This window comes from Centropristis striata, chromosome 4, assembly GCF_030273125.1.
Source record: "Centropristis striata isolate RG_2023a ecotype Rhode Island chromosome 4, C.striata_1.0, whole genome shotgun sequence".
NCBI classification, from domain to species: Eukaryota; Metazoa; Chordata; class Actinopteri; order Perciformes; family Serranidae; genus Centropristis; species Centropristis striata.
The window spans coordinates 36,772,358-36,786,271 of record NC_081520.1 but is presented as its reverse complement, the minus strand read 5'-3'; the positions used below and the strand labels follow the sequence as shown (position 1 = coordinate 36,786,271).

Below are 13,914 nucleotides of genomic sequence, written 5' to 3'. Positions count from 1 at the left end.
TTAAACAATATGTAAGAAATGTGTTGTTATGGCAAACAATTTCCCCTCTCTCCTCTCTTACTATTTACATATATACACACACCTATCACATAAAACACTTGTGCAGTGAACTGACGACATCCAGGTTTTATGTTGCCATAGCAATGGGAGTCCTTACTCCTCTGTCCTCCTGCTGAATCGCTTTAAAAGCACCGACACAAGAAAACATGTGACCATCACAATATATAAAAACAACATAAACCAAAGCCACATGGACACGTGTTTATTGTCAAGAAGTATTAAACAAATGAAAATATCTTTTATCTCTTTCCATGAATTATTGTGACAATGTGATCTATTATTGGCAGATAAAGTGTATTATCTTCTCAGAAATTTCAATTTCAAAAAATCAATCTCTTCCAAACATATCACAATGCAAATTAAACCATAGTTAACAGAGGATTGTGTCTGAAAACAAAATTATTCCAAACCTTATGGACAACCGTGTATATGCAATTAAATATGCATACATGTCAATAGAGTAAAAATAAACATTTAATATAAACCATTCAATATAGGTAAAACAGATAAAAATCAATAAATAGAACAAGTACAAACCATAAAATTGTGATAATAAGATAATAAGACACTACATAAAAGATAGATTAAAAATATATAAATTATGTTTAAAAGTATCAATATATCCATTGTAAAGGTTCCTCTGTTGGGACCAATTCCTCAAGTCATACTCTTATTTTTTATTCATTTATTTATTTTAATGTATTTTGCTGGATCAGGCAGTAAACAGGTGTTTTTTCAAGGTAGCTATAGAGTAATGCAATGAGATAGCAGTGATAGACTGATGGCTGAATGAGGAGGAAACTGCATGGCTCCACTCTGACTCGTCTTTATCCAGCCTCCATTTACAGTAAACAATTAGACATAAATAACATGGCTCCGTCAACAAATACAATTACATACATCTGATATATTGAGTCAGACTTCTTGTGGCCTGCCTATGCATATTTCATGGAAGATAATAAGTCCAATACTAATCAGGATCAAGGAGTCTTTATTATGCCAGAGGGGCAATTTGTTGTACAACCGGCAGCTTCCGCACAACATAAACACAAGAAAAACACTGAATAGTCAGTAGCATTATCATACCACAAAACCCACAACTCACATACAATACAGCTATAGGTTTTTTTAACCATTCAAAAGACCAATGGCAGCAGGGACAAAAGATTTGTTTATTCATGTCAGTGTTTATCAGTGGTGACCTTGTGACGGTCTCATTTATATGGATTATTCCTCGAATGAGCCATAGTTCGAATTGATGTTTTTCTATTTGTAGTCTTCTTGACCTACTTTCACGAGTATTGTATCTAAGACTCTGGGAGCTGTAGAGCTGTATATTCAGCTGAATTTAAACAGCTTGAGTGATAAAGACTTTACATACATGTCCATGTGCAAGCCTGAGAAATCATTGTAATGTTTTATATCAATATATATCGATATATTATGCATTTTATACAATGTTGTTCTTTTCTTAGGATAAAATGAAACGATAAATGCCAAGAAAAAATACATACACATGCACACACATACAAATATTGCATTATTTGAAATATTTGCAAAAAATATTTTCTTGCATTTGAAAAAAGTTACAGATGCGTGGCTGAGATCAAAAGGAAAAGTGCTGTAAAATCTGCATGTTTGAACCATATAGACTGTCAATGTTTTTAGTGATAGGTAATTTGATTGCCAATTTTTTTTGCTTTGTGACAGTTAATTATGCCTTGTGTTCTATTTTGTAAAAAAGGCGGTTTGAATATGCAGACCAGCAACAAGATAAACAGGAAGGACTGTTATTTTCTATTTTTTAATGCAATCAGTGGTCCTATTTTCTCCTCTTTAAGCTTTGTTTTTGTAGCTATAAAATATAGGTCAATGGAGAAAAATGTGCCTTGAGAAAAAATCATTATAATATCACTTATTGTAAGTCGCTTTGGACAAAAGCGTCTGCTAAATGACATGTAATGTAATGTAATGTAATATAATGTGTGTTTATTTTTCTTTTCCAGCACATTGATATTTCATCATTTCTTTTTCCATTCTAGGGTGACGAAGAAGCAAGTCTGGGTCTCCCCATCAGCCCGTTCATGGACCGCTCAGCTCCGCAACTCGCTAAATTACAGGAGTCATTCATCACTCATATAGTGGGACCTCTGTGCTCCTCCTATGATTCTGCTGCTCTTATGCCGGGACACTGGGTCGACCCACCTGAGGGAGAGACGGAGCCAGAAGAGGTGAAAGAGGAACAAGACACTGAAGAGGAAGAGGAGGATACGGCAGATGAGGACGCATCAATGAGTTCTGACACCTCCCGTATGTCAACCTCTTAATTATTAATGTTGCGGATAATATCTCTGTCTCTGTCATTTTAAATAGTTTTATTTATATTTAAAGGTTGCCATTTGATTTGTACCACAGGAGCTTCTTCATACATACTTACGTATACGCAATATACTATTATATACTATATACTATACTAGAAACTATGAAAAATATCTATGAAATTGGCATTGGATGTTATATAGCTAACATGCTGAAAAGCCCATTGAATAAGTAGGTTGAGATTTTTGGAAGTACATACCCTTATTTACTTTTTTCCTTCGATTTAGATTAAAAGACTGATATTACTCATACTGTCTGTGGTAATATGAAGATTGAGACATGATTAGCTTAGCATAAAGACTGGAAACAAGGGTAAACAGCTAGCCAAACTCTTCAGGCCCTATTAATCTGACCTATAGCACATGGTCTAAAGTGTGTGGTGCAAGTGCATATAAGGCGTATCCAACTACACTTTTTGCTTGTTAATATGGCACATAATCTGGGTGCAAAGTAAGGCGCAAAGGTGTACTCTATAGTCTCTTGATAAATCATAAATGTGTTTTGGGTGTAAAGTGAATTAAATCAGTCAGAGTGTCATTTCCAGATGACTTTAAAAGCCAGGTGCACATTGTTTTTTACATGGCAGATTCAGCAAATTTGAGAAGCAAGCAGTTTTCTGCCTCCACCATCTCCCAATCCTTTGTCCCATCAACAACTCCATGTGACATATGACCAAATGTACCGATAATTTAAGCATGTTTATACATTGTGAACCTGCCTATGTTGACACATCTTACTATCTCAATAAAACAACCTCAAAACAACATGAAAATACTGCACCAATGACTTTAGACCAGGTTTTTGTTGGTCAATGACACAATCCCTTTCTTCTACCTCAAGATAGCAATATGACAACAATGTGCCTGACCACACCTCAATTTAAGACCGACACACCAATGGGCCGTTAGATGGGTTCCAGTTCATTTACTATACTATTATGCAGTGTGGGTGATTGCCATGAAACTGCGTCAGTCTGAAACTAGCAATGATAGTGCTTAATGTAAGAAAGGGGCCTTTTTTTTTTTAATCTGTACAAAAGCAGTAACTTCTTGCAGTCTTGTTGTGATGAAGTGTCCAGTCAATGAGCAGCAACTCTAGGAAGTCCCTAGCCACAGCTAATCTACCAAGATCCAGTATAACCTGAGCCATATGTGGCTCTTCAGGCCATCTGCAGTGGCTCCCTGTGGCTGTGACAAAAACATTTATATGAAATGAAACATTAAATGTTTGAAAGTATGAAAGTTATTTGTTTACGTTTTAATTTTTTGACCCAAAGAAACTTATATTCTTTGATTGTAAAAATGTGCAGCTTAAACACAGCATTGAAACTTTTTTTTTTTTTTTTTACTTTTTGGTCAACTTAAATGTGCATCATGGCTTACGAAAGTCTACAGCACCTTAACCTCTAAATTTTGCCAACTTCAAGTCTAGTTTTAAGTTTCTCTAGCTAGGCTGGCTTTCGATTCCAAATCTCCTGAGATATTTGTGTCAAGCCTCTCATTTGCCCTTTTGTTCTCACTGCCTTCTGACAAAATCATATTGATAAATGCTCATTATGACTTATTGCTAGTTTAGACTTAGTCAACTGTTTTGTTGTCATATTAAGGCTTGAAATAAGGTTTGCGGCTCCATTCCGACTTTTTTCCCCTTTTTTAGGCCAACAGTGGCTCTTCTGCCCATAAAGGTTGCCGACCCCTGGTCCAGCTGAATCACCCTGTTTGCACTCTTGATGCTAAGCTAGGCTAACCATCTCCTATAGCTTCATACTTTACATACAGACATCAGAGTGTATGAATCTTTCCATCCAAGTCTTGGCAAGAAATTACGGTCTTAACCAATTTCCAGTCAGGATTTTATCTAACCGCTGTCTTTGTGTGTGACAGAGCGTCGTGAAACCAAAAAGGTGAGCAGGAGAAAAGTGTTCTGCCAGATAACACAGCATATCCTGGAAAACCATGAAATGTGGAAAAGAGTGATCGCTGCAGAAGTCCAGGAGGAGGCTCAGAAAGAGGAGCCGAACTGCATCAGCAATCCCACCGATCCAATCACAGCCATTCACGAGGAAGAGGAGGAGCAAGCAAGCAAAGAGGAGGAGTCGACCGACGGCCTTGATGAAAGGGAAGAGGAGCCAGGTATTATAGAGGAAGAAGAAACCCTTCCACAATCAGAGACTTCAGGGGAAAAAGAGGAGGAACCAGAGTGATATTATGAACTCTGACCTCCTCTTCAAACCAGGATATCTGAACTTTGTCTAAAATGTTTTTCTTTCCAAACTAAACTCTTGATATGGTAGCCAGCACATCACTTCGACACAACACTGTAGAAGATGTTTTGGGTAATATGTGCCTAAAAAAAAACTGGGTTTAAAGACGGGGATGATGCATGCCCAGTTCATTTGATGAGGGGGGAGAGGTGAGATGAGCGTAGATGAAGTGACTGAGGAGTAGAAGAAGAAAAAGAGAATGATCGGGACTGTCCTTGTTTTTGCTGTAGTGTTTGTTTAAGTCTGGATCTGCTGCCCTGCTCTCACCCAGGCTGCCCATCCTGCACTACGGGCCAACCTCGCTGATTCACAAATTCACTCCACCAGTGAGTAATACACTGTCACATGCCCCCCCCACCACCCCCACCCCTCACCCTTCTAGTTGCTCCTGTGCTGTCAGCACACTGTGGAGCCTCCCAGGTGGTTGAGGAGGTGCAACAAGTCCCTTCTCCTTGAAGACAATGGGATGAAAGCCAGGGAAAAACCTGAGTCCACTGAGGCTCAGCCTTGTGGATTTCAGACGGAGACGGAAAAAGGGCCAGTTGTAGTACATTGTGCATACAGACATAAAAACACACAAGCTTCGCAGACACACACACACACACACACACACACACAGACACTGCTACTGTAGGAACACATTCCATACTCAGAACAGAGAGGAAGTGTAACAAAGAACCCTGTTGCTCTAAAAGCTTTATTCTCGCTCAAGGAAAAACATACAAAACAGGGTTTTGTTCATGTAAAACAATGTTGTCCGCATGTTTTTTTCCCCCCTGTCTTTTGTTACTCAATCCAGCACACCTACACGTTTCCAGGCCACACAACTCAGGAAGACAGAAACCCGTAGAGGAAAAGAAACAGAAAGGACTCCTTGTCCTTCTACTTGCCACTGCTTCAAGATTTTCCATCTCTGCTGTTTGTGATGCTATTGATTTAATGATGTCCTCTGAGACATGTGCTTCCCTTTGTGAATCACAAAGGAATCACAAGGGAAACAAGTATATTGATCATATTATACTGTAAATCACAATTCTGTTTCCTTTTGGCTACTCTCAGTGCCAACATCCTATTGGCAAAACAGCAGATCATACTGTTAATCATATCTAAATGAATTTACAAGGCACAAAACTAGGTAATAAGTTAATGAGTTTTGTTATGGACAGGTAATTTGTGTCCACATTTTACCCCAACTTGTTTTCTTTACAGTGATGACAGGAATTCTTGCAATATCATTTATAGCCTGGTATGTAGGCCAAAATGTTTCAGAGAGTAAAGTAATCCAGTAAGCCATAGTGAGGCCAGAGCTGACTCACAGCTCCAAATCACCCAAGGGGATTTACGTCAATAAGACATAAAAAGAAAAAAAGAATCTATCCTGTGGAGCCCATTGCCATCCAGGAGGTGCTGTGCACCCAGAAAAAAAAATCTGCAAGTCTCAGTCGGATCCAAATCATTAATTTGTTATTTTGTTGCACAAAAAGGCAGAAATAATGTGGAACAAATCATATTAACAATTTCTGAGCCTTACATTAAAAAAGCAGAGAGAGAGAGTCTGCATAACTGCATAATGTATAATGATTATTATTATTAGTTAATAATTTATTAAGTCAAGTAAAGTCAATTTACTAAGTGCACGCCTCTTATTCTGAAATGCTGCTGTATGTAATCTTATGTAACACTGCAGGGTTTTCATCACCTACACTCGGTCCTAACAGGGAGCAAGTTTAAAAAAAAAAAAAAAAAACACTGAATAAGAGGAAGAATTCAATACAACACATAAAAGGGAAAACATGTGCTTTCACAAAAGATGGCAATGAAGATGATGCATGGTTTCTTTTTTTAGATAGCATATTTTGGCCAAAGGTGCAATAGAATAAGAAAGTTCCATTGAAATCTGATTATAGGTCAGCAGACCTCTGGATTTTTTTTCTCCATTTGTAGTCCTTACTGATAACACAGTGTATGGCTTAACAAGTTGTGTCTGTGCTCTCCTTTGATGTCCTCTGAGATTCAGATTGGTGGTGATGGAGGGAAGTGTGAACAGGGAGAAGAGCCTCAGTAATGAGAGAAGAAGGAGGAGAGGTGGGAGGCTTTTAGCTCGACTTGTAGCTGCTTATGAATGGTCAGAGGAGGTCTCAGATCCTCTCCACATTTCAGTTGATTCCTCTGGATGTAAGTCTTTGAAGATGAGCCAGTTCTGTTGGATTCAAAATCATGTGATGATATATGTCTGCAAAATGTATTACAGCGATATGTAGTACAGTATATTTGATCTGACGTTGAAAAAAAAAACTCTGGGAATTCAGATCCAGGGATGTAAGGATGGTTTTATATCTTCACATACTGATCTGTAACAGGTAGACTGTGTCAAAACTGCAAAGTGAACAAGGGAACTTTTTAATTCAGTTGAAAGACTTTCTTGGATTTTTGAGTCGACAGCACTTTTCGGAGAAGCTGCCTGAGACTTAGGCTGGTGGTGGTTGGTATGTGGTTGTATCTGCGATGGCACTAGTTGCATTTAACCCTTTGATGCACAACATACGGACAACCCTTCTAATGCACAACATGGGTCAAAAATGACTCATTCATCCAAATTTGGTTTAAAATTAAATTACCTAATACTATAATAATAGTAATTTGTTTCAAATAGTTACTTTCCACACTCATATATTTAATATATTTAACATGTTTATGTATCGTTTTGTCACACAAACAGTGTATCTGGTAGGTATTCACAGCACTTCACTTTTTCCGAATTTTTTTATGTTTCAGCCTTATTCCAAAATTGATTAAATTTGTTTTTCCTTAAAATTATACACACAATACCTCATAATGAAAATTTTGACCCATGATGTGCATTAGAAGCGTAGTGATACAAAAAGGGTTTTTACTCAAAAAGTAAGAAATGAAAATATAAAATTAGGATGTATGATGATCAAAAACAAGTTGATTGAGGAAATCCTGGAATACTGAATGATGAAATTAATTTATTGCAAAGATATAGAACATAAAAAACTCAGTCGGGTCACTTTAGACCCATGTTGTGCATCAAAGGGTTAAGCAGCATTGATCGTAGTTGTGCTTCAGCTCTTTAGCAGGAAGGTGCAAAATACCTCACTGATTAGCTGAGGAACACACAAGACAGGAATGCTCAGGAAGATTGGGAATTGCTAAGTCACCATAAACATTCACAAACAAGACTGCAAACAGACTTTTAATCATGTAAGTTGCTGGTGAGTTCCTGAGTAAGGGCCAATCACTCTGATCTAGAGCTGCTATTATATTGACAGAAAAAAAGAATTGCGAATAACTTTAGAAATGATTTTTTGAATGCAAAAATTGCAGAAAATTCCTCTCAAATATCCAAATGTTCGGCTTTTCTTTGTTCTATCATATTAAAATGAATATCTTTGGTTTCTGGGTTCACAATTTAAAGACACTCCCATGAACTTTGGGAAACTGGAGTGGACGTTTTTCATTAAAATTTGAAAGACCAATCGATTAATCGGTTAATTAAAGCTGACAAATGATAATGGAAACAATCAGAAAATACAGCCCTATTCTGACCTCTGCCGGAAACACTCAAATTAAAACAGCAAACAAAAAGATAGAAAACCCAGCGGTTACAAAACACTTCATGCAACCTGCCCCTTACACGTCATTTAGATACGCTGGATAAAAACGGACTAAGCAATCTATTTAATAAGCTTGTTTGCAGACACTGTCTAAGTTTTTACTGGCTGAACTTGCCCTACTGTGACCCAGTTTCTTAACTCAATTAGAGTTTTGCTATCGTTAATGCTGTCTAAATCCTCAGCTGTATCCATTGCACTGTTATCAAAAAGCCCATTGTGCAAAGGAGGGCTAAACTGTGACCTGTACTTACAAAGGGGTAAAGTTGTTGAGCTTGTTTTTACTGCAATGAAAAAGAAAGCCTGTACTAACTAAAGCCTGAGCTTATTGTTCGTGTTTCAGTTCCAGTCGAGAGGAAAGGCAAGTTTATTTGTAAAGCACCTTTCAACAACAAGGCAATTCAAAGTGCTTTACATAAGACGTAAAAATGAAGAAAAGAAACCAAACGCAATATAAAAGGACACATTTGTATCTCTAAAAACAGATATCTGCATATAAATACAGAATCTGTTGGCAACGGAGCAATTTTGGTATCGGTAGCATTTTGGTTACCGTTTGTAGTCTGTTTGTAGTCCAATTACTCTAAGTGCAATCTTGAAACCCATTAACTATTGTTTCTCTTTATTCGCTTTTTTTTAAATTGGCAGGCAAAATCGGCAAGTCTTTGTCAAATAACCCTTATCCACTGACTACACTGGAACCTCAGAACTATTAGCCCTTACTGCTAGATGCTAAATCGCCATCAGACTGACAGCTGATGGGTACCGAGATTGGGACTCTGATGACAGTAAGCAGACCCGTCCCAGACCATGTGAGAGGTATCTCGTATGTAGCAGCAGATCAGACGTGTATTTTGGCCCTTAACCATTCAGTGCTTTAACAACCAACAACAGTATTCTTTGACACACAGGAATCCAGTGCAGAGAGGTGAGAACTGGACCACTGTGGTTTCTCTTGGTCTCATTGAAGAGTCTAGAATCATCTGCAGCAGCCTGATCAACTCTTAAAGAGACCCGTAAAGACAGTCAAGCCTCCTGAATATACGCACATGGAGATTGTTTATTCTAAATCCTGCTGAGACAGAATAATTTTGATTCTTGATATATTCTTAAGCTGACAGTGAGCTGATTTAGTTATTGTCTTATGTTAAAATTTAGTTCCAGATTTCTGGCTTTGCAGAAGCGTTGAAGAGATATTGAATTATTGCAGATATTGAAATAAGGACCTTTTATTTTGAAAAACTTGGATTTCTCTTAACTGTAAATGAATTCATTAAAGCAGAGATTAGCTCCAGCGGTGGTGTGAATTGAACAGGAAGGGAGCAAATGTTGCCTGGCAACAGAAAAAAAGGGAAAAGGCATGTGATGTCATCTGACCCCTAAATCAGTGTGTGTCTTACTTGCCATCAGGAAGTGCAGCAGTATATTTGTAGCGTATGCAGCAAGACACAGTTGAGTTTATCCAAGTCCCCTTCAGGACCAAATGTCTTCCAATAGCCTCAGCTTGTCACGATAATCTACCTGTAGCAGTGAAAATTATCTGTAAACACCAGCTGATACACATCTGTGGGTCATGTAAGGCATCGGCTGGGGTCTTTCAGTTGAGCATTTTTGAAGCTCTGTACAGAAATGTAGCTTTCAGTTATTCTAAAAATAACCAAGACTGTAAAAATCTCTGCAAGCCTCGTGTAAGCGACAAGCATTTGAGCACACATGAATGAGCTGATCTCCATGCACTGTAAATACCCAACACCATACAGTATATCGAGGCCTCACTTTGCAATCTAAGTCTTGCAATGGACTTTTTCTCATATCTCACACTTGTACCATCCCATGCTCCACTTCTGTGTTTGGGATTTTGTAGACTTTCTCACACCCCCTTCACTTTATTTGCTTGAATTCTGTGTGATCAGTGAATTCAAAGCTCACTCGGGATCCAGTTTGTCAAAGTGGATGCTTTCCTCCTCTGATCTCCCCTTCCAGCCCTGCCTCACTAACTGTGTACACTACAGTGCAGCAATCAAAGAGACTTAGTCAAAGCTGTGACAGAATTTGGGGGTCGCTATTTTTGTCATAAACAATCCAACGCTGTGTGAAGACATACTCTAAGGGAGGGGTCAACTGCTATCTTTTAAGAACAGGTTTCAGTTCTTTTGCAGTGAAATGAAAGGATCATACCAGTGTGTTTGCATTTTTCTGCATCTTAACAACATCAATCATGTTTACTCAACATTTTTGCTGATTATTTTTAAATGCAGGCTTTACAGTTTCAGATTTCCCTTATGTATTCTTCCCAGGTTGAGCCATTGATTTGCATTAATTTCTCTACAGTATCAAAATCAATCAATGCAGTCCATCGCAGTTACCATGTCTGCCGACTCCATGTTCATTTGGGGTTTCAAGTATTCAAACAGCTTTCAAAAGCATACTAATAGACTTTCATGTTGTGAGAAAATCAATGGAAACCAATGGATGCTGGGAACAGCTGATAAAATACATCAACATTTGTGCAGCAGCACTGTTTGCAAAATGGTCACTTGTAATGAAAAGTAGGCAGAACCACTGGTATGGTCCCAGTTTACAGTAACCTTACACCAGTCTGTTCCACCACACGCAGCATCAGTGCTGTGGGAGTCGTTAGACATTTTCTCTGTTGCACCTGTAACCACACCCAACAGTGATGTCACGGTGTACTGACACATCCTTGAGTATACTAGTACATCACTGCAGCACGGTGAAACGTTAAACCACTGGAGGTCAGCAAATACAACATTTTCAGAGGGTGTTAGGTTGATCTTAAAGTTCATTGACTCCCCTCCTGATGGGTGATAGGGTTGGGCGATAGGACGAATATGTCGGCAATTGGCTGAGTACAATGCAGGTTGTGTTTTGCATTTTATTTCGCAAATTTAATGTTCTGCCACTGAAGTACTGCCCTCGCTGAGCTGCAGCTCTCATTACGATCTTACAGCAGAGACAGACGGCAGGGAATAACAGAGCCAGCATGTTTTCTCATCAAATTTCAAACATCAAACCCTGAATTTAGGGTTTTTATTTTGACCAAACAAGAAGTGGGCGATTGTGGGAACAGTGGAAAGACTAGCTAGCCAAGACAGTTTTAGGTGAATTTAATTTTGTTTCTGTTGAATAAATGTGTTTCAATATTATATATTTACACCCAATTAAGTTATAGTGTAGCCGAGGATTATGGATTGCGGCTTTATTTATGCATGTTATTTACACTAAGGGTAACAAGGACAGCAGTGCATACAGCTTTACTTCTTCACAATTAAGATTCACAGACGTGCACAAACCTATGCAAATATATCAGCAATCCACGGTCATTGTGCTGATGGTGGATATCGCCCAACCCTACCAAATAATATTGACTACCTGCTAGCTTTCAAAATTCTCTAATCCCTTCCTAAATACATAAGGTAAATAGGTTTGGCCACCAAAGTGTTTGCAGCTGTTCTGTTTTGGATTGAGTTGTCATGGCAATATGGGAAGTGGTTTGTAGCAGGCAACAGCATGTCATTCATAAATCTTGTTTAACATCAACTTTGTACAGGGTATACACCAAAATTATGTCACTTCATCAAAGCCAGTATCAGTGGTTTGTTTTAAATGGTGATGAGAAGAAGGGGATTGCTGCACACTGGATTAACTTGTGCAAACCAAAGAAACTTTTTGAACTGTGTTTTTTGTGATTTGCACAAAAATGAGCCCTGAAAGGAGCATGTTTCTTGCATCTTCTTATTTGTTTGTGTTATCCGGAAGCTTGAGAGGAGGTCTGGATATGCACATGTGTTGTTACAGTTCTCATGTGGAGACAGGACAGATTAAAGCAACATAAGAACCGTTTTAGCATTGATCTAACAGACTGGAGCTCACGGCGTTGTCCACATGTCTGTACTGTCTGTTGTTATTTCACTGCCGTGTCAATAGGCAGCAGTAGCACTACAGCTGAACCGACCGACTCTTCTGTTCTCAGACTTAAGCCCTTGTAGTTTCTTTTGATGGTTGGAACCAAAAACATTCCTTTTTTGTATTGTTTGTTGTTTCAGCCATTTTAAAAGGGGGCTATGCTCCTGTGCCATACCATTTTCACATGTATGTATGTATAATCTACATTGTTTGAATGCTACATTCATCAGCTTTCCTTGTTTGTCACAAAGGAAACCAAAACAAACTCTTTTTTTTCACCACCTTTAAAGCAAGACAAACAAGACTGGTGTGTTTTTAATTTCTATAGCAGGCGCTTCACAGACTCAATTCTTTTCTTCTCTCCAGTATCTTGCACTTAACACACGTAGTAATACCTACAGGATGGGAAAATTGTGTGATTCACCAGTATTTGTTTAAGTGGAATATGACATTTTATTTCTAGATATTGTTTGACTTTGTATAAAAAAAATATATGCTGTACAGATTCAAAAGTATATTATAACAAAAAACTTTTAGAAAAATATTTATTTTTACTGTTTTGTAATTTAGACACAATACTGTAGCTCCTCTATTGCCAGACTTACTGGAAGTGCCTCTTGATAATGTATTACAAAGTAACTATACAATATATTGGGATTATTAGAACCTGTCACTAGCAGAGCAGTGTTGTTGTTGTAATGTGAATATTGTTGAATAATAAGATTTATAAATGCTGCACGTGTCTGTCTGGTTCTTTAATCGTGTCTCTCAGTTGCAGTTAGACTTTATAATATTTTTTTATTCCATAATTAGTTAACTTGACATAAAGTATAGCCAAGCATAACATAAAGCATTGCTCCAGGCCTTTGGCCTATATTTATTGTGGATGCATCTGCTGATGACTTTCTAATAAATAATGCTGTTAGATGTTCAAGGATTTTCTGCTTGGCTGAATCTTGAGTTTATAATTAAACTTCTCACAATATGTGTCAACAAAAACACCTACTGCTGCCAGCGCTGAGCCTTCGTGGCTGTGTGAATTAATGTTTTTTCACAGGTTGAGTCTGGAGAGGAAAGGCGGACAGGAAGCTGTCAAGGATCATGCACTATACATCCGATTTCAAGACATCTAACTGGTGAGTAAACAACTTTGCAGCGTGGCTTAGTCATTGCAGTTATATTATTCTATTCATTTACAGTAACAATATTATATATTTTCATTAATGGTACAGGACCCAAATTGTTTTGCTGTTTTGTCCAACTTTGACACTATAGTTCAGTTTTAAAAATTAGCTATAAGTATTTATACGCCACACCAACATGATTTTTTCACAAATAAATTTCTCATCTTCAGACCCAATAGAGTGACATCACTTGAGACATCTCCCCTCTGAAGCAAGTAAAATCGAATGTGATTTTTGTTGAGTGTAGCTTTCTTTGTTATTTACCTATACTTACCATGCTTTTCCCAGGATTTGAAGGGGGGCTCCAAAACAATTATATAAAAGGAAACGTTTATTTCTTTACATTTCAAATATAATTTTTCATTGGTGTAGTCCCAAAGCGATTTTTATTCTTCAATTGTAATAAATCGTGCACTATACATCCGATTTCAAGACATCTAACTGGTGAGTAAACCAAATTGTTTTG

General features: G+C 37.8%; 1 protein-coding gene across 1 annotated transcript in view; it reads left to right on the top strand.

Moving 5' to 3' along the window:
* Window positions 1-12,999, top strand: part of LOC131970319 (cGMP-inhibited 3',5'-cyclic phosphodiesterase 3A-like) — a 73,907-nt gene extending 60,908 nt beyond the window's left edge. Inside the window, exons 15-16 of the mRNA XM_059331684.1 lie at window positions 2,103-2,370; window positions 4,323-12,999. Coding sequence (XP_059187667.1) covers window positions 2,103-2,370; window positions 4,323-4,642 — 588 coding nt within the window. The 3' untranslated portion in view covers window positions 4,643-12,999. The remainder of the gene's footprint in view (window positions 1-2,102; window positions 2,371-4,322) is intronic.
* Window positions 13,000-13,914: the final 915 nt, after the last annotated feature.